General features: G+C 41.5%; 1 protein-coding gene across 14 annotated transcripts in view; it reads right to left on the reverse strand.

The window, feature by feature from the left end:
- Window positions 1-26,462, reverse strand: part of WIZ (WIZ zinc finger) — a 78,337-nt gene that overhangs the window by 3,652 nt on the left and 48,223 nt on the right. For 6 of the 14 annotated variants that reach the window (XM_070739659.1, XM_070739660.1, XM_070739661.1 and 3 more), the window contains exons 5-11: window positions 11,283-11,447; window positions 10,900-10,980; window positions 6,806-7,309; window positions 3,866-4,348; window positions 1,905-2,432; window positions 859-1,359; window positions 1-13 (exon numbers count right to left, since the gene is read on the reverse strand). The exon at window positions 1-13 is cut by the window's left edge and continues 428 nt beyond it. In XM_070739659.1, coding sequence (XP_070595760.1) covers window positions 1-13; window positions 859-1,359; window positions 1,905-2,432; window positions 3,866-4,348; window positions 6,806-7,309; window positions 10,900-10,980; window positions 11,283-11,447 — 2,275 coding nt within the window. Of the gene's footprint in view, window positions 14-858; window positions 1,360-1,904; window positions 2,433-3,865; window positions 4,349-6,805; window positions 7,310-10,899; window positions 10,981-11,282; window positions 11,448-14,100; window positions 14,242-26,462 lie in introns of those variants that run through there. The other 8 variants (XM_070739665.1, XM_070739664.1, XM_070739658.1 and 5 more) reach the window with 7 other exon arrangements.

Below are 26,462 nucleotides of genomic sequence, written 5' to 3' on the forward strand. Positions count from 1 at the left end.
CAGGCTTCAGTGGCTGGAAGCAGAAAAGGCAGGGAGCTAGACTGAGCAAAATCCTCAATAAAGGACTTAATCAGCAGTTCAGGATTTGAATGTTATCCTTACCTGTTGCATCTCATGAGTTCTAGGTCTCCCTAAATATCACTCAGTATTAAGGCTTTTGAAAAGTTCTGCTTGAAATCCCTAAAGCACTGTTTTCTCCGACTCTTAATTTCCTACTTACAAGTTAAGTGAACTCATTATTCTTCGTATGAAAACAGTTATGCTGCAAATACCTTTGGCCACTTTGAGGGCATGGAACTATGGCTGAAATACAATAGTTTATTTGTTTGCTTAATACTCACTTCTGCAAATGACGGAACGTCTTTATCAACCATGGTGAGAGGGTGGGAGAATTAAACATACAGAAAGGAAGAAAGATATGCTCACAATTATACACCTTAAAACTATCCCCATAGATCAGTGTTTCTTAACCTTGGCAACCTGAAGATATCTGGACTTCAACTCCCAGAATTCCCCAGCCAGCATCTGCTGGCTGGGGAATTCTGGGAGTTGAAGTCCAAATATCTTCAGGTTGCCAAGGTTGGGAAACACTGCCATAGATAATGCTTTGCACTAAACAGCTTATGCAAAACAACTAAGTATGCTACTACTGCTATTTGAAGTTGTTATAAAACAAAATAAAATACCCAGAGGTACTTTTGCATCCATTGCCTTGTTTACTATTTAATCATCCCATCTTTTTTACTCCATCAAGTCAGAAAGCAAAATTCAATTTCACAAAGAAAAGCCCTGTCACAGAATTCCAAATTTTATCCCAATCCCACTCAAATCCCCTCCCTGTACCCCAATAGCACTTACATGTATGAGTGGGTTTTTCATGCAAGAGCTTGGCTTTGAATGGCAATTCGGTCTGGATATAGGTTTTATGCTTCATTTCATGGCCACCCAGTCGTTCATCTGATAGTGGCCGTTTAGCAGAGAGTGGTGCCAGGAATCCCTCCTGTGACTTGAGTAGTGACAAGGACATATCCCGACCAAGATGTGGTTTTCCAGTCTTTCCGCCCAGTGGAGACAATGTCATGGGCTGCAGAATTTTCCCAGGTGATTTAGGATCATCGTCTCCCATAGCTGTGGGCATCTCAATGCTCATTGTGTTTGGCTCCTTCTTTATCAAGCATGGCTTGTTCTTTTTCTTTATGATTTCACGTAGTGTATCAATGGGAGATCCATTGACTGACCATTCAGTTACTCCCATCTGACGCAAGTGAGACCTGGCATGGCTGGACAGCCCCTTCCGATTCTCAAAAAACTCGCCACAAAATTCACAGCGAATTTCCCGGACAGGGTCTGCACGAGCAGCTTAGATAAAGACACACAGGAAACAATTAACGAACGAGGAACCAGCCGTAAACCCAACCACTCAAAACACTCTATAGCATTTTTCAAGACACATAAAGGTGGGAAGATCTAACCTTGTCTATATTTATGCTTTGCAACTTGGAGGAGAGCCGTTCTTCAATATTACCATCTTTTAGATATGAGGATCAGAATTGTCAGCAAGTGATAAGCTGGAGAATTCTAGTATTTATGGGCGTCAGGAGGGCACTCAGTTTGGGGAGAGCTACTCTAGAATGATTGGGTGTTTGGAGCTGTATCTTGCCCATTAATAAATGTTTTCAACCTTCTTCGTTTATTAAGAAACTGTCAAAAACAAAATGATCCTTTCCCACAGTATAAAATAATTTGCATACACAGATAAAATTGTCAAAACGGCATGCAGACTCATTATCCCAAATTCACTGATTAATAAAACAAAAACGAAAAAAAAATCTTATAAATAAATTTGGTTCCACTCAGACATGCATCACACAACTAGGTATCCAATACCCGTGACTAACACTTACAGAGATTGAGTGGAGACATCTCCTCCCGTGGTGACCAGGCTCTGTCAGCCAGATGCGATTCATTATGAAGTCCCCCAGATATCATTTCCCGCTTGATTTCCATTCGTAACTGGTCTTGCTTCAATTTCTTATGCAAAGAAGAAGGAAGCCCGGAGAATATTTTTCTAGCAGTTGGGGGAGGAGAAGAAGTAGGCGAGTGCCCCATAGGGCTCCCTGGCTGCTGTGCCTTCTTAGAGATCCCAGGCATGTGGCTTTCTCCTGGGCTACAGGGTTCCAGAGAGCCTCCAAGAACAGACTGGGTCACTGACTTCTGACTATGGGCCGGGGAACTCGAGGTACTGGTCCGAGGTTGAGTTCGCCTTTTCAGAATTTCCCGGAGTGTGTCAATTGGAGAACCGTTCACGTACCATTCAGTCACCCCCATTTGACGTAGATGGGATCTGGCATGGCTGGAGAGCCCTTTGCGGTTTTCAAAATACTCCCCACAGAATTCACATCTGATGTCCCGCACAGGTTCTGCACCTGAGGCTGAGAATTTAAAAAAAAAAAGAAAGAACCACCAATAAATTAATGTGACTGAAAATTATGAGCAGGAAAAAGCAGGATGATGTGGGCACCAACTACGTATTCCTGTCCAATATATGGCGTATGAAGCAGGTATATAGTGCAAGGTTTTTCACAAGCAAAGCTGGCATTTTAGTAAATCCCACCCCCCAAATAAACACCAGTAATTCCAATTAAACATCATGAAATCTAGGCTAGATCTGGTCAAAGCAAGACTACCTTGCTAATATGGACAAAGAACTGAGAACAGCAGAAAATGTCCAATTAAAAAAGGTTGAGCACAGCTGATACAAGATAATGTCTAATGTCAAAGCATCACACAGTTGTACAGTTTCCTTCTAATCCAAGTTCATTCAGCTTTTGAGGAAAGAGGTTCAGGCATTTTCCTGGCAGTTATCACATAGTCATTGTTAAAATACAAAAACCACCCATCTGGATTAAGCACACTGACTTATTGTACACTTGATCAGATAATCCCAAAGTATACATTAATAATTATATTTTCCATCCCATCATTCAATGTCTACATAAGTCTCCCTATCAAATAACTCACCCCCAGAAAGTTTGGGGAAAGCCAAGTGTCCTTTATTTGCCACCATGCAATTGTCTTTAATACAGAACAATCAAAGCAAAGAGGTGCCATTAAATATGTCGTATGCCATTAAATATGGGGTGCTTGTGGCTATCAAACAATTGTTAATCACCAGTAGGAAAATACCTTTTGACTGGTTTTATCTATTTACATTAAGGGAGGAAAAAAGTCCTGGTGTAAATGGCAAAAGAAACAATCTCCATCCTAGTTCTCTAAAAGCTAAGACCTTATATGTCGAAGAGAAACATAAAGGCAGTCAATATCCTGTAGACTGAATACAGCCAGTGAGAGCCGTACAAAAATGGAGAAGTCAGACACCAATCCAGGGCCACAAAAAGGCTCAGGTTACAAAAGGAAAAATGTTTTAAATAGCAAAACAATAAAAATTAAAATCTTCCCTTTCCATAAGGAACAAACTATGTGGCGTCCACACTTGTCTTTTGATTTTTCTAAGTCCACAGAAACCAAGCATATCGCTGGGTCAAGGATTAGTTATCTACTCAGATCAAATAGAGCAAATGCCCAGAGACGGAGTGGTAACTTCAGCATATATGCAGAGGCCAGCTGGGAAAGCTTTAATATAGCACTCAGAAAAAGCTTTGAAGGGAAAGCGCAATGGAGAATGCAAGCCAAAGGGCATGTTTCTCCACCCCATTATTGGTTAAATAAGACATAAGGCAGGTAATGACAAGAGGTCTGCATGTCTAAATGCACAGCTCCGTGTCGCATAAACAAGACCAGAGGGGTAGAGGGGGAGGAGGAAGAGGAGGAGGAGGGGACAATAGCCAGCGCTGATAGAACCTACAGAGGTTGAGTGGAGCCATCTCAGCATCTGATGCCCAGTACGCACTGGAAGAAAGACCCTGTTTCCTTTGTAGACTAGCCACAAGTGACAGCCTGTGCCCATGTGGCTTCAGCTTCTTGGTTGGTGGAAGGGTGTGAGGTGAGAGTATAGATGGCTGTTTGCCCAAAGGCCTTGGTGAGTGTGCTTGTTTCATGCCTGTGGTAGGTGTTGCTGTAGCTGTGCTCTTTGGGCTGTGTCCATCAGAACTCCCAATCTCCCCTAATGAGTCTCTCTCGCTATGGATGAGAGAGGAAAGACGGCCTTTGAAGTCTTCGTTTTTGATGAGATCATTTAAAACATCAATAGGAGATCCTTTAGCATCTGGATTGCTCACTCCCAGGTGTCTCAGGTGGGCTCTAGCGTGACTTGACAGCCCTTTTCTGGTTTCAAACCAGGCACCACATAATTGGCAGTCAATTTCTCTGCCCGAGTCACTATCTATAGCTGCGGAAAAAAAAAACATTGATCACAAGAGATACGATTACATAAATAATGTGTCTCAAGCACCTTTTAAAACCTGAAGAGGACTTTTCTCTAAAAGACTTGTTTTTAAAAAGGGCATGTTAAAAAAATATTTACATATAGGAGTAATTGATATACAACTCCAAAGGAGAGGCTGGTTATTCACCGATAGCACAGCTGCAGATTTAATAGTTAAAACAGACAATTTTGCAGAAGAGATATTTAACATTTGCTTTCACTGACCCAGGTCAATTTTTCCAACATACTTCTCTTTTTTGATGCATAGGCTTGTTCTATCTCAGCTTAAACCAACAGGTTTTGAGTATGTGTAACTTTTGAGAATGGAATAATAAAAAGTTAGTTATAATATCAGATTTACACATATCAATTGATGTCAGAAAAATTAGATGGCAGAAAGAACAGTGCTATTCGTATTTGCCTAATATTTCATGACTTGAAGCTCCTTACCAATATGGTCAGCTCAGCTAAATGACATTTAACTGAGTAGAATTCTTCCCAAAAGAACTCATTTCTCCCATCTGTCCAGTTGCTAGAAACATCTTCATTTAATAAGTTTTCATTTTGACTTCAAAGTAAGACGAATTGAGAATGACACTGACATACCTCTTGCAGTTCTGTGCCTTTTATGAATTACAAAATGTAAAACTGACAGGAGCTGTTAGTTGGATTTTGCAGAACTAATATTGTAAGAACTTATTTTAATTAATTACATTTTATGCCTATGACAAATGTACATTAATGTTCAAAGAAGCCATATAAGCCATAAAGAAAATGACAAGTTATAGTTTAAAAATCTTATATTGGGTAAGTAAGACAAAATAATATTTGAAATTTCTTCATCCAAAATAAAGACAGCATAGATTTCTAGAACAGAAAGGTAAGACATCCATTTAGAAATGAATAATAGCTCAGAGAAGGATTGGAAAATTAAAGTTTCTTGGCAACCTCTTAAGTGTTATAACTTAAGTGTTATAAATATGGTGCAGATGCACCATATTTAAGGATTGTAGTGAATGTGTTAAGTTAAACTATTACACTGTGAACTGTGTGTCTCTCTAAATTCAAAAGCAACAAACAGTACTTGGATGCATTATGTAATTTTTAGTCAGTGAAACTAGTATGGCATTCAATGATGGGATGAATATATCAGGTTGAAATACATTTTACATATAAATAGCGCTGTGGACTTTAGTGCTGATACAACAATGAAAAGAGCCACAATAGAAGCATTATTTATTCTCATTCTTCCTTATCCATTTTCTATAAGAAAAAAAAATATCTTAGAATCCTTACTCAAACATATCAGACAACTCCTCTTTCTTTATAATTCTACTTATTTCAGCCTATATGCAAAGCTAAATGAAACTTACTGTAACTTCCAGTAACAATTAGTGAAGAGCTGAAAAAGGCTGAATCAATAGCACAGACACTAAAAACTCTCCAGTGCAAAAGAACATCAAAGAAGAATAAGGTATGGCTTATACTCTTTCTACACATTTCACCGAAAGGCTGAACAGACGTAGCCCTGAATAGTGAAGCCAGAAATATATGCTAAACTAGTTTCAGATCAGAGAAGTTCCATTATGAGTCACAAGTCCACAAATCTTAAAATAAATCCCAACAAAGACAGCAAAAAGGAAAAATGTGCAAGGGGGGGGGGACTGTTGTGTAAAAGAATAGAAAAATGTACAGTCAGAAAACTGGTAATGCCAGCAGCACTAAAGTACAATTTTATATTCTATAATTAGGTATTTTAATGATTATTTCTTCCCAGGAGTCTAAGAATATATTGTTTTCAAAGTAACTTTGCTCAAGATTTTAGAAGGAAGCAGATGGTGTTTATAGCTGCTGGTCCTTTAATGGAGAAATATTGTTGAGTTCCAATCATAAATACATATGATGGGCAGAACCATAAATACATATCTGGGCACAAATTTTAAAAAGCACACACAAAAGCTTTGCAGCACAACCTGGAGTTGTGTAAGTGTGATCAACCCTCTAAGGGATAAACTGGTCTGCTAAATTACATCAAATTGCCTCTTTTGCTGAGATGAAATATTTAGGGATTTTTTTTAAAGAAAAGCAAGACCCATTTGCTCCAAGAAAACCACTCCATCTAACTGAACCATAACCTCAACCTCAGTAGTTATTTTAGAACAGAAATCTTTGCACCAGACCAAATGTATCCTATTTGTCTTATTCGCCCATAGAGTGCATGTCACAATACTATAATGGTGTGATGCGTATGACTGGAAGAACCCAAGTAAAGCCCAAAAGTTGTAAAATGCGTCTCCTGAGTGGGCAATCCTGCAGGAGTTCACGCTACAAGATAATGTGAAAGCCAAGAGCTCCCTGCAGTCGCAACCTGCAAAGCCAGCTCTCCTATTTGCAAGCAGCATCAGGATCAAACAGACTCACTTAGATTTAAAGGGCCTTCTTCCTCCAGTTGTGACCAGTGTGTTTTAGATGGACTCTGCAGAGGGCCCAATGGTAGCCTGGGGCTTTTGTCTTCAGGGTTCTTTTGTGGTGGAGAACCAGGCAGAGCAGATGCCATTTTCTTGAATATGGGAGATCCTGGTTGGGAAACATTCTTGGGGGTGAAACCTGGAGGGGATTTGATTGCTTTGTTTGACTCTGGTGACCTTTCCGAAGCTCTGTCGAGAGGCAGCAGCAGTGTTGGCTGTGAGGACCCTGCAGACCTTTTTTTGGGAGAGGCAGATTTTTTGCTAAGACTTGGAGAGACGGGGCTGCTGTCCATTTTCCCCTTCGGTTTCATCAGTTCATAAAGTAAGTCGATAGGAGCTCCACTGCTCTCAGACTCAGCCACACCAAGCTGCCGTAAGTGAGAACGAGCATGGCTGGACAGGCCCTTGCGGGTCTCGAAGCAGATGCCACAGACCTCACATTTCGTGAGGTTTGGTGCTGGAAAGAGGAGAGTGACTTATTGAGACAATATTAGGTTTAACCTTAGACTATCTTTGCTACCACTCAGTAGACCAGAAATGTATTTAATGTTATCTTGTTTGGGACCTTTCTCCATAAAACAGCCAGACTTAGCTGAAGAAAATGAATTCTGCAGTCCATTTTACAACAGATAAATCTGCTAAACGGTAAGTGGTGGTTGCAAATTTCTTCAGCAAAACCTCTCCTCCATCATGTAGCAATCACTCTGAAACACGTTTGCACATAAACTAGTTTCAGCTGCCTTGCCATAACTAAATCCTAGAAATCACACAGGATCAATTATTCCCTACTCTGCCTAACCATCTTAACACAACACTATAACTCTTGCTATACTTTCAAATACTGTACATTGCAAATGTAGTTTCTCATCTATTGCTGAACAAACAGCAGTACAGTGATCCCTCGATTTTCGCGGGGGTTACGTTCCCAGACTGCCCGCGAAAGTCGAATTTCTGCGAAGTAGAGATGCGGAAGTAGAAACACCATTTTTGGCTATGGACAGCCCAAAACTACCCCCGCGCACCCTTTTCCAAGGCCGCGCATGGAGCTGGGCTTGAAGTTAGGGGTGGGGAGCGACGAAAGTCCGAAGGCCGGCAAAGATTGTTTTGAATGTCGCCCCCCCAGCGTCTCCGGCCCCCTCGTCGCTACCCCCCGCCTGCCCGATCCGCTCCTCTCACCGGCTTTCTTGGGGCACGGGTCCTCCTGCAGCAGCGCTGGTGGCTACGGCTTCTCGTCCTCCTCATTCGGCCGCTAGCCGCTCTGAGCGCTTTGAGAATGCCTGCCCCGCCCCTCTCGCAGTCCCTTAGCTGAGAGCGCTTTCGTCCCAGCTGTCAGCGAGGGGGCTGCAGGAGAGGCGGGGCAGGCGTTCTCACAGAGAGAGAGCAACAGACAGAGCGAGATAGAAAGGAGGGAGAGAGTGAGAAAGAGAGAGAGAGAGCAAGGGGGGAGTGGAAGGTAGAGAGAGAGAGAGAAATGATAGAAAAAAGGGGAGAAAAAAAGAGAAGTGAGAAAATGATTGAAGCAGAGAATGACAGGAAAGAGAGAGAAAGAGAGAGAGAAGTGACTCTTGGTGATGACGTATGATGTCATCGGGTGGGAAAAACCGTGGTATAGAAAAAAAACCCGCAGAGTATTTTTTAATTAATATTTTTTGAAAAACCGTGGTATAGCCATTTCGCAAAGTTTGAACCTGCAAAAATCGAGGGATCACTGTAATGGGACTCTATTACAGTATATCAAGCTACAGTGAGGAGAGATGAGAAGCAGGTTCTTCCTTGAGTGTCAACAATATTCCATCTAATCTACTGAGGGACCAAATCTATCAGTCTCATCTTCTCCTGGATTTTTTCTTTCAAGCTGATATAATTTTAAGAATTGGTGCTCAAAACTAATTATTTTCCTCCCCCTGTTCCTTTTGTGTTTTAATATATAAGTGTTTGAAAGGGAAACATCTTGTTTTTATTTATATTTTAAGTTGCTCTTGAATTGTTTTCAACCAAAGAGCAAAGCAAAATATTTTAAAGAAATATAGCTACCATGTTTGTCCTAAAATAAAACCCTATCTTATATTTTTTGAACCCTGAAATAAGCGCTTGGCCTTATTGCCATTGGGCTTATTATCAGAGGATGTCTTATTTTGGGGAAAACAGGGCACTGATTAGCTATATATATATAGGGTTAATATATATATAGGGTTAATCTTGTCTGTGTATCGTGTCTATGTTTCAGAAATATATGAATGGATATTCAAATCAATATTTAAGTTTCCTGCAAAATAAAACTTCATACAATCCTGAAAAGAGCTTTGTAAATCCCCAAGTTATATTTAAGCATTGTATCCTACAATGTGATCTGAATCTTACCAAGTTCTTATTAATTGATAGAGAGATTCTGGCTAAACAAACAACACACATCTCCATTGAACACACTGAATCAACACTCACACTCTCTAGTTTTAATAACTGGTGGTACTTCCTATAATATCAATGTCTTCAACTAAAGTTTTCCTGTATCTGTGACAATGCCTATAGATCAGTTTTGAAGCATTCCACCTGCTTCTGTTTACAGAGCTACCTAAATTCATTGTAATGTTGGGGCTTGTTTTGCTCACAAGATTCAATTAGGGTCACAGTTTGAGCTCAATCATTTGAATATGAGATTTCTTCTCCTTCAGCCACTCCCTTGGTTGCTTGGGGTATTGCATTTCATGATCTGCATTTGTTTAAATTTCAGCTCAGGGATAAATATCCTGATTTTTTGTTGTTGTTGAATTTGTCAATACAATCCAGAATCTACTGTTCCATCAATAAATATCAGACTTTCAGATTCTGAAGATGCAAAAAAGCTGCAAACAATTGTCTGGCTACCACGATTTACAGATTGGATAATTTTCTTTGTTGGAATGCAGCTTTTTTCCCCTCCAGATGTAATACTTCTCATGAATGGCAAACATTTCTGCTGTAGTCTCATTTGTGCAATTTGTTCACTGTTTTTTTTTTTTAAAATAATGGGCTTATGAACACTGATAAAAGACAATGCAAGAACGCTCATAGGTCCTTTGTTATTACCTCTTTGTAGTTTCTCATAATATTGTATACTTTGTTTTCAGGGTAATTTCTGCTGGACCATTTCTGAGAAAAATAACAATACTAGAGTACATTTTTTCAATCTGTATGCTATCTCCCTAATCATGGTCTGACAGAGGCCAATAACTTTGGCAATTATTTCAGTACCATTTTTAACCACAAGAGCATCCCCAACCTCTTTCCCAAAATCTGTAGATATCTCTTTTGATCAGAACATGATTCCTTTCCACAAACCTGGATCAGAAATAGCAGATTCCAGTTGTGTTAACTCTCCTTTTTATAGAGAACACATATCTTAGACTCATATCTGATTGTTAACTTATTTGTAGTAGCCTGATATATTTACTGGAACATCTAATTCAAACTTATCACTTAAGAAGGTGGTAATCCTAAAACTAAAATGCATTTTTATCATATAAATCCAATAAATCTAATCTAATCTAATCTTTTCTAAGAAAAAAAACCCATAAATACTGATTCAATGTGTTCAGTAAAGATGTGGCAGAATGCACTGTTCTAGTATTGTTCATTTAGCCAGTAGTACAGGGTTGGATAATTCTACAGGCATCTTCTATTATCATACTGTCTCTATCCATACAAAAAGATTTGTATGTAACATTTTATAATAGCAAAAAATATTTTGAGTTTCATTAAGTATCTATGCACATTATGGTCAGCAATTCAAATCCGAAAAAGGATACTTCAGTAAGATGAATGGTAATTCTATTAATGAAGAAACAATCTATTAATTTCACATACAATTTTGAATTATTTTTAAAATGCATGAAAGTATATACAACAGCATTTCTCAGTTCTTTCCTTTACGTAGGCTATTAACATTAGCAGCATTTAAAGATTACAACTGACTTACCCAAACAGCATTTATAGTATCGCAAAATTAAATTAAAATTTACATTTAAAAAAATTAAAAGATCCAATATATGTAAGGTTGCTAAATCTTACTTGCAAAATTTGAGGTGGGTTTCATAATCTCCTGAAATTTGTTTTTCTTTTGACACTCAGATGAAGGGTCACGTGAAGTAACTTTGCAAACCATTAGAATAAAATAATTAGTAGAACTATTTTACTATTATATACATAAACATTTTAAAGTGTTTTATAGATTTATTTCTGTAATATTTTATCAAGAGAAATAAAAGTGTTTTAATGATGAAAATTCCATATTGGACAATAAAATGTACAATTAATATTCACCCTACACCTCCTTTACACAAGTTACAAGTGATCGGATGTGTATTAAAAGTAAGCTGAGGCAGAGAAGATTTTTTCCCCATCGTGGACACCACACAAGGTTCAGTAGCAACCATGAGAGAAGGTAGACTCACATTTGGCATCCTGGGAGTCTGCCTTGTTGCTTGAAGATTCAGGAGAGAGTGAGGTTCCTATTCGGTTTGGAATCTGATCTAGTGACCCAGCCAGAGAATTCTTCTGGAGGAGTGGGGAGCTCATCGCTGAGGTAATCATCTCCTCTTCTTCCTCAGAAACCAGAACTACCAAACGACAGAAGGGAATATAGGGATTGAATTGAAAACTGTAGATGAAAAGTCGACAATATTAAGTAGCATATAAGCTATTCACTACTTGACCGGGCCAGTTAAGAAAAAAATATTTTCCCTAATGGATATAAACTATACTAAGCTAACAATGCAATCCTATGTTCAGAATTAAGTTCCATAAAAATCAATTAGATTTGAGTTTTACAGCATATGTATCTTATTAGAAAAAAAATGGAACATTAAAATAAGATATTTGTAATACAATCCTTATTTTTCTTCAAAATGTATATAGGACATTCAAAGGCTTTAAAAAAAATCAAAATATGGAAAATAAAATCAGATATGTACAAATATTACCAATCAGATTAGTCCATTATACATAAATAAAACAGCCAGCTAAATTTAAAAGCATAAAACATTCAAACCCAAAGGAACAAAATAAAAATACTAGAGATAATTAAATAATTTTTTTATATAAGTAAATAAAAAACATTGTTTCCTTGGGTAGGAAGTCATAAAATATTTTAAATCAATATTCACTGGATGAACTAAACAAATGTACGAATGAAATGTAATTTAACATCTGAAATCCTCGCTTAGATGACAGTTTCAATTTCACAAAACTATTTCCTGCTTGTACATATGAACATAAGAAAAGCCCTGTGAGATCAGGCCCGAGGCTCACCTTGTACAGGATGCTCTGACACATAAGTGACCAATTTGGTTCATTTCTCATTCTGGATTGGAAAATGATAACCTCCTATTACCTTATTCTCCGCAATTAGTTTATAAGGAATGCTGCTTACAGCCAAGGGAGTGGTTAAAAGCCAATAGCATTAATATTCATTTATTCTTTCATGGGTTTTTTCAATCCCCTTTTAAATCCAACTATATTGGTTGTCCATTCTACAACTACCGACAGTGATTTTAATTATGCTATGTCTGAAAAAGTATTTCCTTCTTTGGTCCAAGATCTCTTTGCATTTAGTTTCAAAGTACTCCACTCAGTGGCACTTACAATTCTCTTAAGCATATAAAAATTCAGTGCACACAGAGGAAAAATTGTAACAATAAAATCCAGTTAATTGAAATCATTAACTGAAGTTCAATATGCTGATTACACAGCTTACAAAAAAAATGTAACTGGTAAAATAAAATAAAAATAAAATAATTTAAAAGATGATGTTGGGGAAAAAATTACAAAGGCAATGTTTCCCCATAGCAGTGGAGGGTAATTTTTCAATCAGAACTATTCATGAACCACAATTCTATGAAAACAAAGTGTTAGCATGGTGTATTGGGACCAACTCTGCACTCAGCCATAAAGATCACTGGGTAACCTTGGATCTTCACTCTCTCAAACTATTTTATTTTGTGTCTCCTATTAAAGAATTTATCCTACCCTAAGCTCCATGGAACAAAAGCAGGGTAGGAATGTTCTTAAAAACATATTTTAAAATAACTTCTGGGTAAATATACATAGGTTCAAACTAAAAGAACACTGAGACACAATAATATGTTTAGGAATCTTTTATTAAATAAAACAGATTCAATTATCCCTACGTATCAGAGATAATTATATTTGATAAACTCAGGAAACTTAACAGAATCCACAACACATCAAAATATAATTACTTCGTTGCATTATTTTATCTTTTATTACAGTTAGCTTTAAAGACAGAATCAATCATTCTGTAGTGTTTAAATTCGGGCTTATATGAAGCAATTACTAGGGCACTAACATCTTATATATATATATATATATATATTCACAGGGTAAGGGTCCCTTTTAGGCTTTTAGGTAGAGGAGTGAATAAACACTCCATTTTTAAAAGGATTTAAAAGGGGCGTGCATAAGGGCACCATATTGCCTACCGTCCCTGTCCTATTTTCTTCTTTTATCATTACTTTCTACTTATATTATGCTCATGTTATGCTCATACAAACTGCAATCCTATTAAAATCCTAATATTAAAATCCTAATAAAAATAAAACAATTTTCAAAACCCATCCAAAGACCGATATGGAGACGGCTCGTGTTTAGAACTGACACCATTAGGAAATGTTAACAATTAAGTGAAGATGATTATGCTCGCTAGCCCTTCCCCCACTCCACACACACATACTACACACACACACACACACACACACAAACACACACACACAATCAAGGACAAAGATGCTTTTACACAGCAAAACTCTTTTTCAAATATCCGGTTCCCCCGTCATTAGCGGCAGGGACCAGCCGCGACAGGCGCTGGCCAGGGGCTGCGGGTGCTGCAAGCTGAAGGGAAAAGGCGGATGAATGAACGCTGACCGCTGTTGTCGTTGAAGACTCGGGGGAACCGAGGCCTTGACAGTAGAGGAGATCCTGGCCCGCGATCGGAAGGGCGAGGAGAAACGGGGCGCAGCTACCTGTCACTCAGCCGTCTCCGACACCTCCCTCCAGGGATCAAAACAGCGCGCGATCTCTCCGGGGCGCAGCCCGGGGTTGATCCGAAGGGCTGGGAAAGGGGGGGGATCTCCGAAGAGGGAAGCGACATGTAAAGCTGTCACGCCGAGCTCGGCCTTCTCGCTGGGCAAATCGACTCTCCCCACACACAGATCTTTCCCCCCATCTCTTTTGTTTTCACTCCCAGGGTCTTACCGGCCTCCGGGGGCGGCCCCGCACCCTCTTCCTCGTCTCGGGGCCGCGCCGCCGCCACCACCGCTTTTGTCGCTTTGGTCTGAGAGAGGGTGGAGGCCGCCATCTTGGCTCCGGCACATGCAGGGCGGCAGCGAGGCGGGACGGTGGAGCGCCGAAAACTCCAGCTGGGAGAGACCAGCTGAAGTAATCGAGCGCTGAGCCGAGCTAGGAGAGCCGGCTCCGCTGGAGCCAAGAAGATCTGGAGAAGCAACCCGGAGTCTTTCGGAACAGCCGAGCTAGAGATTCAAAGGGAACCATTCCATCACTAAACTACCGATTTGGCCAAATCCATATAAGGAAAGGGAAATTCAGCTTACTGTTCCAGCAGACCAAAGGAGTAACTAATCACAATTTAAGCTTTCTATAATGCTGGAGGATTTGGATAAATTAATCAGTTTAGCTGTGGAGATATTTTTTTCAGATTCTACCCTAGAGAATAAGAGCATCGTTAACAGACTGATACATCTTTATTAATGAACAGAGAGCATGTCTAAATCACAGCTTTTAATGAAATTAGCAAACACCTAAGGTTGCACCCTACTTTCAGAACTATAAAAAGAGGGGAAGAATTTAACAAAAATGATTATTGCAGATGTACATGGATTCTGGGATTACTAAGGCTTTGAAGTACCATATATTTGTGAGAAGTATTTGCTTGAAAATTCTGAGGCAGAATGCAATGGAAATTCTGAACAATTACTTTAAAAAGAAACCTACAAGAGGTGTCCATGATGCTATCAGGAGCCAAGATTGATTTGAGGAAAAAATGTATTTCAGTGCCACAAAACAGTTATTTTATTATTTTTTAATCAAATATCTAAATCCAAGCCACAAAATGGTATTTTGTACTACAGCACACACACATTTGTTTTTTATGCTCACATTTTGTAATTAAGCTCTCAGGATAGAAGTTCATTCCCTTTCCAGAGATATGGATATTTGCATAATATGTCAGAAGTAGCATAATTTGAGCCTCGTCGTTTGGCCATTTGTAAGAGCTTCGGGTTGATTTCTTCAATGATGTATAGGTTTATTTTCTTGGCTGTCCATGACATTCTCAGAAGTCTTCTCCAAAACCAGAAGTCATATTTCCCATCTTGCTTCTTTAAAGTCTATTTTAACTTCCTCAGAGTTCACAGGGAATACTATGGCCTGCAAAATTCTCACAGGTCACAGCACTTAAGTATCTTTTCCAAGGCCTTCATAGCTGTTCTACCAAGTGCTAGTCTGCAGCATATTTCTTGACTGCTTGTTTTTTTCTTGATGGTGGTTGATCCTAAATTGCTTTTTATCTTCTATCTCTCCTCTGCTTTGATATCTTCATTGTAAATTCTATGGTTGATTGTTCTATTGTACTTCTTGATATAAGTTTGGTCTTCTTTAATTTTAGTCTGTTTATTTTCAACTGAGCTCTTTTAGTAGTAGGGATTGCAGACCTTTTGCGTTTTTAGCTATCAGAATAGTGTCATCAGTATAGTGCAGGTTATTGATCTTTCATCCTCCAGTTTAAAACCATGCTCATCTTCTTCCAAACCAGCTTCCTTTAATATATATTTGGCATATAGGCTGAATATATAGGAAGAAAGCATGCAGCTTGCTGCACTCCTTTGCTGATCTGAAGCCAGTCTCTTTCAGTTCTGTCCATAATGTGGCTTCTTGACCTGTACATAAGTTTCTCATGAGGAGAACGAGATGTTCTGGGATTCCAAATTTTTCTCATCATTTTCCACAATTTGACATGCTCAACACAATCAGAGGCTTTTCTCTAATTGATGAGGCATACATTGACCCAGGGGTGACAAAATTCAAATCCCCCACACATCAGTTCTGTGGGTATGGCTTGGTGGGCATGGCCAAATAGATTCCTTACAGAATCAACATAAAAGTTCAGCCAAGCCTTCTAGCATTCAGCCTGGCTGCTTCTTGCCTCCTTCTGATGTTCATGTGTATGAACCGGAGAAGGAGTGAATTGGATGGGTGAGGGGGTGGAGCCAGTCATTGGTATGATTTGCGGGTTCTTCGAACTGTGCATAATCACCACCGATTCTATAGAAGCTGTCCAAACCTTCTGCATTGACCTCTTTTTTTTGTATTCTATGGCTTACTCAATTATGCATTATCGACTACTGCAACGCTCTCTACATGAGGCTACCTCTGAAGAGTGTTCAGAAATTTCAGATTTTGCAGAATGCGGCTGCGCGAGCAATCATGGGCCTCTCGTCAACACTCCGCGGCTTGCACTGGCTGCCGATTAGTTTTCGGACACAATTCAAAGTGTTGGTAATGACCTATAAAGCACTACATGGCATCGGACCAGAATACCTATGGTACTGCTTTCTGCCACACTAATCCCAGCGGCCGATTAGGTCCCACAGATTTGGATTTCTCCAGGTCCCGTCGACTAAACAATGTTGTCTGGCGGGACCTAGGGGAAGAGCTTTCTCTGTGGTAGCCCTGGCCCTCTGGAATCAACTCCCCCAGAGATTTGAATTGCCCCCACCCTCCTTGTCTTCCACAAGACGTTGAAGACCCATTTATGTCACCAGGCATGGGCGGGGACGGACGAATCCTGCTCCCCTTCTGACTTGTAGCATTTGAATGTGGTGTGATTGTGTAGCATTGTTTTTAGTAATAATGGATTTTAACTTGTTTTTCTTAATATTAGATTTGTATTGTATTGTATTGTTATTGCTGTTGTGAGCCACCCCGAGTCCTCGGAGAGGGGTGGCATACAAATCTAATCTACAAATCTACAAATCTAATAAATAATAATAATAATAATAATAATAATAATAATTATTATTATTATTATTATTATTAATTTCAATAATCAATAATATAGGGATATAGTTGGCATTACATGATTATGTTTCCATATTAATTTTATCAGGGAAGTTTTCTTTAATTAATGTTTTTATTTTCCTGCAAAAATAGGTCTAACATGGCTTTTCCTGAAATTATTATCATGATTGACATCATCTCATCTTAACAGAATAGAATAGAATAGAGTTCTTTATTGGCCAAGTGTTGAACACACAAGGAATTTGTCTTGGTGCATATGCTCTCAGTGTACATAAATGTCATCAATGCTTGTTTTTCAAACAATTCTAGCTTTGACACTTTGAAAAGTTACCTACTGATTTACTGTAGTGTGAATGTGGTTCAGCATTTCACAGACTGATACCGTCTCACCCTTATCTCTTCAAATTGCTTTTTACCAGAAATAATCTCAAGCTAATTACAGATATCCTGGCTTTGTCATTTTGTTCATATAATGATCATGTGTTATTGGTCATGTTACAAATTGATGCCTTCATCACATTTGTACTTTTCTCTTCTAAAGCAGAACCAAATGCATTTCCCATAGCATCCCAAATCAAACAGGATAAACAGAAATCTTAGCATTTGAAATTTAAGTGATATTTATTTTGTTAGTATTCCTGGTATAAATATATGTATTCTACTGTGAAGGTTAACTGCATTCCCAGCATTCTGAGGCTGAGTGTAAAAGTAGAATGAATCACTCAGCCTCTAGATCAAAAGTCAAGAGGAGAAAAGCAAGTCCTTGAACAATAGCCTCAGAGGAAATACAGTATTATATACAGTGTAATTTACACACACACACGCACACCCACCCTTCACACAAAAAAATGAATGTCCACAAATGTTATGATCTAATTACAAATGGAGAGGATGGGGCACGATGAGGGTAAGGTGGGATCTTTTGTTAACTGATTGTTAACTGACAGCATTCTCTTCAAGGGTAGCCCCAGGCGCATACAATAGTCCAATCATGAAATGACTAGGGGTCTACTATTTTCCTCAATCATTTATTACATTAATTTATTTTGCTTTTTTAAAAATATCTCTCTGGTAGTGCAATATCTCCTGGCAAATTATAATGCAGTATGTTTCAGACCAGCATATTATAGTTTAGATCTACATGAAGTTCTTAGATTTTTGTCCATTGTCTCATATGTCTGAAGTATTTTATTGAAAACATTTCCAGTGAATAAGGGAAAAATTGTTTTTGTGTGCTTTCTTTCCATTTCTTCATTCTCTTGCTTATCAAAAAAACAAAAAACAAAACAAGTAAACAAAACCCCACATCACTGTTATGAAAGGAAAAAAGGTATACTTTAATACTACGTTGCAAGCACTTAACCTGGAAGCATCCATATATGTACAGTGTTCCCTCGATTTTCGCAGGGGATGCGTTCCGAGACCGCCCACGAAAATCGAATTTCCGCAAAGTAGAGATGCGGAAGTAAATACACTATTTTTGGCTATGAACAGTATCACAAGCCTTCCCTTAAAACTTTAAACTCCTAAATTACCATTTCCCATTCCCTTAGCAACCATTTAGATTATTACTCACCATATTTATTTATTAAAATTTATTTTAAAAAATATTTGTTAAAGGTGGACGAAAGTTTGGCGATGACATATGACGTCATCGGGCAGGAAAAACCGTGGTATAGGGGAAAAAAACCCAAAAATTATTTTTTAATTAATATTTTTTGAAAAACCGTGGTATAGCCGTTTCGCGAAGTTCGAACCCGTGAAAATCGAGGGAACACTGTACTTTTAAACAGTTTCCCTTAAAATCCAATTCTTTCTGTTCTATTTCCCTATTTTCTCATTTTCTCCCATCTTCCTTTTCTAACATTTCCCCCTTTTGCTCCTCATGCTTTAAAAAATACTTTTTTTCCTTCAAAAGTCTAACTCTAAAGCAATGGATACAATAGCGGAAAGCTTCTGGGGATAGTAAAAGCCTATGATTGAGGATTTTAAAAAATTGATTATTTGATTATTAAACTATCTTCGTGAATTTTAAAATATTGGTTTTAATCAGCTGAGAAAACTGAGTTTTAATATATAAATAAGTTAAAATATGTTTGTGGAATTAATGCTGGTTGGAGGAATAATTGCAGGAGAAGATTTGTTGGACATATAATCTATTTTTTGACCTTGGCTCTTGGAACATCTTATCTACGCTGACTGTGACTGTGAACATTTCTAATTATTTCCATCCGGAGACTATAACACTTTGAAGAGGAGAATTTACATTGTTCTAGAAGGACTATTTCACAGAATTACAGAAACATGTGGATGTTACAGAATTTATTTGCAGCACAGAAACTGAACTGAGAAAGGGCAGTAAGCATTTAAAAAAAATAAAAGCAAGAAAATAAAAGAATTGAAATAAAGAGCAGATGGGAGGAGATTTGGACAATGATAAAGCTACAAATTTATAAGATAGACTTTATTTGCAATATTAAAATTGAATTGTGAAAATGTAGCAGGTATTTGGTAAATTTAAACAAGAAAATAAAAGAATAGCTGAAAGAAGAAGGAGTAGGTGGAAGAAGATTTAGACAATGATAAAATTATAATTGTATAAGTTTTTAAAATGGATTTTAAATTTATTGATTATCTAAATTATAAGATTATTATAATGGGAATTATAATGAAAAAGAGAAGCAGAGAGAAAGGAAAAAGGTATGGTTATTAAAGGAGGACTAATTTGGGAGAAATAAACTTCCAGCAGACATGGTTGATAAATCCACAGTAACTGAATTTAAACATGCCTGGGATAAACATATATCCATTGTAAGATAAAATACAGGAAATAGTATAAGGGCAGACTAGATGAACCATGAGGTCTTTTTCTGCCGTCAGTCTTCTATGTTTCTATGTTTCTAAACAGCATAGACTATGATTACAGTAATATTTTTGGAAGTATCTGCGATTTTAACTGAATATATTAGGGAAGAACCGTTGTACATACCTGAACGGTCTTCTCAGTGCTCTGGAAGGAGAGTCCATCATGGGTTGTTAACCAATCCTATTGGTAGAGACTGAGTTAATTTAAATAATTAATTAACTGGCGCCGCCCCCTTAGCAGCCCCCATGAGCCAGTTTTAAAAACGAAGACAATGTAAAAATCAGAAAGTTTTATTAACTTCATAACACTGTACAAATTTCAACAGTCCCAACACTCCGGCGACCTGGCCAAACACCATGCCGGGTGGGTATGGACTCTCCTTCCAGAGCACTGAGAAGACAGTTCAGGTATGTACAACGGTTCTTCTCCATTGACTCTGGAAGGAGAGTCCATCATGGGATATACCAAAGATCAAATCCCCTGGGAGGGAAAAGGCTGGGCCGAGGTCGTTGGAGTGACACACACTCGCTGCAAGACACGCCTGCCAAATGAAGCCTCTGCCGAAGCCAATGAGTCCAGTTTATAGTGGCGTATAAAAGTAGAAGATGATGCCCAAGTAGCGGCACGACAAATATCTTCTAAAGAAGCTTGCGTTGACCAAGCCGCCGAAGTAGCCGCACTTCTAGTGGAATGTGCCATAACCCCGGCGGGAGGAGATTGAGATCTCGATGTATAAGCCTCCGCAATGCAATCCCTAATCCAGTGACTAAGGGATTGCGAAGAAACTCCAAGACCCATCGTGGCCTGAGCAAATGAAATAAAGAGTCTTTCAGTCTTTCGAAATGAAGCCGTCCTCCTGATATAGAGCTTCAAAGCCCTTCGGACATCAATCTTGTGCCAACGAAGTTCAGAAGGATGTTGACCATGTGTGCAGAAGTCCAGCAGAACCAGTTCTTGCCTTCTGTGAAAATCTGAATTCACCTTCGGGATGAACGAAGGGTCCAACCCGCAGCACCACTCTGTCCGGATGGAACACACACAAGTCCGGTCTGACGGACAGCGCTGACAACTCAGAGACCCTTCGGGCAGATGTAATTGCCACCGAAAACAATGTCTTAATTGACAAGAGTCTATATGAAATTGACCTCATGGGCTCAAAGGGAGGTCCCATGAGTGCACGCAGCACTAGGGTGAGATCCCATGTCGGGAATCTCCGTACCGGAGGAGCGTGCTTGTTAATAGCTCCCTTGATGAAATCCCTCACCCATGGATGGTGAGCCAAAGATCGAAAGTCTGACACACAGATTATAGTTGAAAGGGCAGCCACTTGCCTTTTTAGGGTGTTAGGGGCTAAGCCCCGCTCAATTCCCGATTGGAGAAATTCCAGGATTGCAATCAACGAGGCTTGCTTCGGATCACAGTGGCGGGCAGAACAAAACCTGCAGAAGGCTGCCCATGTTGCCTGGTATATCCGCACTGTCGATGGCCGACGAGCCCCCTGCATAGTAGCAATGACCGTGTCTGGAAGATGTTGCTGCGTTAGTCTTTCCCGCTCACACGCCAGGCGGCTAATTGGGGATCCGGGTGACAAATGGACCCCTGAGTGAGGGAGACGAGCCGATCCGGGATCCTCCAAGGAGGGGACACTGAGAGGGCTACCAGGTCTGCGAACCACGGCCAGCGTGGCCAGTATGGAGCCACTATGATGACCTTGGCTTTCTCCCGGATTACTATGTCCAGCACCCGTTGTAGAAGACACGTCGGGGGAAATGCATACAGCAGACCCCTGGGCCATGGAGACAAGAGGGCGTTGACCCTTTCTGCCCTCGGTGTTGGGAACCCGGAATAAAATCTCACTAGTTGCGTGTTGGCTTGTGACGCAAAAAGGTCCACCAGAGGAGTCCCGAAGCGTTGAATTATCTGATGAAATACTCCGGGATCTAGTCTCCACTCTGCGGGGTCCAGGGTAGACCTGCTCAGCCAGTCTGCCTGAACGTTGCTGGTCCAGGCAATATGTTCCGCTGACAGTGAGGCTAAGCGGGTCTCTGCCCAGTTGAAAAGGGCCGCTGACTCGACCATCAGGCGGAAAGACTTCGTTCCCCCTTGATGATTCAAGTGGGCCCTGGTAGCCACATTGTCGGTCAAGACCAACACATGCTTGCCCCGAATCCAAGGAAGGAAAGCTTGAAGAGCAAGAAAGACTGCCCTGAGCTCCAAATAGTTGATGTTGATTGGGCTCAGATCTTCCGGAGACCAAAGTCCCTGGGCCATATGTAGTCCCATGTGGGCCCCCCAGCCGGACAGACTGGCATCCGTTGTGAGGATTAGGCGGTCCCGGTTGCAGAAGAGGGACCCGTTGCCCAAGGCAGGGGAAGTCCACCATCTCAACGATACCTTGACTGCTGAAGGAAGCCGCACTGACCTTTGTGAGTGACTCATGTTGGCCTTCTGCCATGGAAGAAGGAACCATTGAAGGACCCTGAGATGATGACGGGCCCAAGGCACAATGCCGATAGTTGAAACAAGGGTCCCCAGAACCTTTGAAAGGAACGCGAGAGACACCCGTTGCTGGCGTCGAAGATGTAAGAGTAATTGTCGAATGTTTGACATTCTCTCTGGAGATAAGGTCACAGTCCCTGTGGAAGTATCTATCATGGACCCCAGGTGTAACAGTTTGACTGTTGGAAGAAGATGACTCTTTTCTTCGTTGATCGTGAACCCATGGGATTCCAGTGTCTGTCTCGTGACTGCCAGATCTTCCAGCGCCCTCTGAGGGGACCTGGACAGAATAATAAGGTCGTCTAGGTAAGCTAGAATTCGAATCCCATGAGACCTGATCTGGGCAGTTAGTACGTCGAGTAATTTCGTAAATGTGCGAGGGGCCGAAGAAAGGCCGAACGGCATTGCCCGGTATTGGTAGTGTGAGCCGTCCAGGTAGAACCGGAGAAATCTCCGATGAGCCGGCAGGATTGGCACATGCAAGTAGGCCTCTTTTAAATCTATGGATGTCAATAGATCGTGCCTCCGGATTGCGGCCAAGATGGTTTGAAGAGAATGCATCCGGAATCGTCGATACCTGATATAGGTATTGAGGTGTTTTAAATTGAGGATCATTCGGACCCCTCCCGATGTTTTCGGTACAAGGAAGACCCTTGAATAAAACCCGGTACCTATTTCTTGTCTGGGCACTTCCTCTATTGCCCGTATCTCCAAGAGATGGGTTATCTCCTTTTGAAGTTGGGACCTCTTCTGGGGGTCCCGCTGAACTGGACATTGAACATAACGGTTTGGTGGGGGCTGGAGGAACTCCAAACGCAAGCCCTGGAAGACAGTTGCTAATGCCCACCTGTCGGAAGACGTAGTCCGCCAGGAGGCCTCGAAAAACTGAAGTTTGCCTCCCAGGGGCCGATGAACAGAGTCACTTAGGGCGCTTGAAGCCCCTCTGGTTTCCACGAAAGGGACGCCTCGTTTGTTGATACCCTCTCTGGCGATCCTGGAAGGGGACTCTATCACTCTGAAACGTGGTAGTATTGTACTGGGTCTGGGAATACGGTCTGGTATTTTGACCCGCTGGAGCAGAGGAGTCCCACCGAAAGGACTGCCTGCGTTGGTAGGGATTACAGCGACGCTCCTGGCGCCTGTAGACTCTGGGGAGGGACTTTCTCTTGTCCTTGTCCTCCACGAGGACTGGATCCAGTGCTTCCCCAAAAAGCTTTTCCCCCTGAAAGGGTGCTGAGATCAGGTTCCATTTAGACTTCAGGTCTGCTGGCCAGCTTCTCAGCCAGAGGAGGCGCCTTGATGACAAAGTTGTCGCCATACTCCTGGCCGAAAACTTGGCAGCATGCAGAGTGGCATCCGCTGAAAACTCTGCTGCCGCCAACAGCTTTCCAAGATCCTGCCGCAAGCGACCCTCATCCGGTCCAAGTCTGGACTGCATCTCCTGCAGCCATACGATAGATGCTCTTGTGAAAAAGGAAGCAGCCGCAGCTGCTCTAAATCCCCAGCTCGCCATCTGATGTGTTTTGCGTATTAACACCTCTGCCTTTCTGTCCTCAGGTTTTAGGCTATCGCCTGTCTCAGAGGGCACTAAGGACTTGGAAATCAGCTGCATGACCGGCTGATCTATAGGAGGGAATTCCAGTAATTTCTCTACCTCCTCATCAAATGTGTAGAATCTTCTTTCTACTGCAGAGGGCCCCTGTGCTGCAGCTGGGTGTTGCCAGGGTCTTTTAACACTTTGCTGGATAATATCAGAGGATGGAATGTGCTCTGACTCGGGCTGGGGTTCCTTAAAGAGGACTGTAGACGGTTTGGTCCCATCCGTGGTGTCTGTTGGTTTCCCAGGACCTGGCAACAGTTTGCTTGGCCTTATGAAGCAAGACCCTAAAAGTTGAAGATTTAAATAATCCAGCCGCCACAGGCTGCTCTGGCGGTGTTTCGTCATCAGAAAGATCATAGTCTTTTTCAATGTCCTCTAAAGGGTTTGCTTCGTCAGCCCAAGACCCCAAACCTGAGGGGGGCGGTGCACACCATAGGTTTTTTGACTGCACTGGGCGAGGCTGCTGTGTAACTTGCTGCACCCCCGCCGCCATCCCCTGAGTATAGGCATTATTAATCAAATCCTGAACTGAAGGGGACATCTGATGCCAAGTATCTGGCTGTGGTCTCAGCCCTGCTGTTGTCCATGCCTCAGGTTGACCTCGAAGCCCCGCTGCTGTGGGCGTAAAGGTGGCTGAGGGTCCCTGACCGCTCCTTAAGGACTGACTTGCTGAGCCTGGCCTAGTTTGGATAGGACCCGGAGAAGGAAGCACTTGAGGCATAGCTGGCATCTGCCTGTCTGGAGACCAATCCCGGTCTGACAGTACCTCTGCTGGCCTCATAGTAGGAAGAGGAACAGATGTGTCCCTGGCCAGAGGCAAATATTGCGCAGACAGAGGAGAGATGGTCAAGGGGGTGTGAAGGGCCGCCTCCAACCTCTTTTCCAAGGCCTGAATCCTCTTTTCCGCCTCCTTAAGTGATGAAGAGGAATGCTGGGTCTTGGCTTTATCTTTAGCCTTAGCCTTGGCCTTGGGGGCTGTGCTAGGAGAGGGTACTTTCCCTGGAAGCATTTGATCTTCCATTGTACTCACAGATGAACACCGGAGATTGAATCTGACAGCTATCTTGAACCAATACAACGCACAAAATGGCGACCAGGCACCCCTGGGGCTCACGCATGCGCAAATCGGCCCCATTCAGTTGATCGCGCCCATCATCTGGGCGGAGAGCAACCTTCCCGCCTAGGCACAAAATGGCGGGCGCGGGAAAAGCCTCTGAGGTAAAGTCGTCCTCCACGGCTCCGCGCTGCTCCCTTATGAGGGGGGGGCAACCTCCTCCAGGGCAATCATCCTCCACACAGCCTGCCGGCACGCTCCGCAATTTTCAGCTTTTTTTCGCCGTTCCGGCGATCCCAGCAAAGGAGGCGGTGGCGGCAGCTTTGGCGGCGGCTTTTTTACGAGCCGCCGAACAGCTGAGAGGCGCTGGCTCCGAGCCAGCTCTTTTCTACGGCCAATCTTCCGGGGAAGTGGAGATTCCCCCCAAGCCTCCCAGTGGGGGGGGGGCGGACCCCCCCCCCACCTTCGGCTTGCAGCCGGGTCTGGCCTCGGAGGCTAGGGACCCCAGGCTGTGTTGCTCCTCGCTTGGGGTGGTACCCGCTTAGGGAAGGGGCCCCCGAGGAGAAAAAATGGTGGGGGAGTGCCCACGGAGGGCAGAGACCCCTTACAGGAAGCTGGTCTTCACCTGCAGAAACACAAGAGAAAAAAACATTAAAAAGGTACAGATTTTATTAAACAATATATGCTTAAGTAACTCAGAAGAAAAACTCAAACGTCCCTACACTTAGACTGAGTTTTTAAAACTGGCTCATGGGGGCTGCTAAGGGGGCGGTGCCAGTTAATTAATTATTTAAATTAACTCAGTCTCTACCAATAGGATTGGTTAACAACCCATGATGGACTCTCCTTCCAGAGTCAATGGAGAAGATTATTATTTTGGGAATTACGGTGAAAACAAATAGATGAGGGAAGATTATTAGTTTATTTTAGTTTTATTGGATTTATATGTCGCCCCTCTCCGAGGATTCAACGCTTACAACATATAAAAAAGACAATATACATTGAGATTCAATTAATTAAAATTAAAAGTTAGATCTAAAAACTAAAGAACCAATTAAAATACACACATATCCATTCAATCAACAAACCTACTATACTTTCATTGGCCAGGGGGCAGAATCTAACAACACCAAGCTTGGCGGCATAGGTGAGTCTTTAGACTCGTTATGAAAGGTGAAGGGGGGGCAGTACAAATCTCTAGGGGGAGCTGATTCCAGAGGGTCAGGGCTCCCAAAGAGAAAGCTCTTCCCCTAGGTCCCACCAAGTGACATTGTCTAGTTGATGGGACCTGTAGAAGGCCAATTCTGTGGGACCTAACCGGTCGCTGGGATTCTATGCGGCAGGAGGCGGTCCTGTAAATAATCTGGTCCCATGCCATGTAGAGCTTTATAGGTCATAACCAAAACTTTGACTTGAGTCTGGAAACCAAATGGCAGCCAGTGCAGACCACGAAGTGTTGGAGAGATGTGGACATGTCTGGGTAATCCCATGACTGCTGACGC

Source organism: Erythrolamprus reginae, chromosome 2 (assembly GCF_031021105.1).
Source record: "Erythrolamprus reginae isolate rEryReg1 chromosome 2, rEryReg1.hap1, whole genome shotgun sequence".
NCBI classification, from domain to species: Eukaryota; Metazoa; Chordata; class Lepidosauria; order Squamata; family Dipsadidae; genus Erythrolamprus; species Erythrolamprus reginae.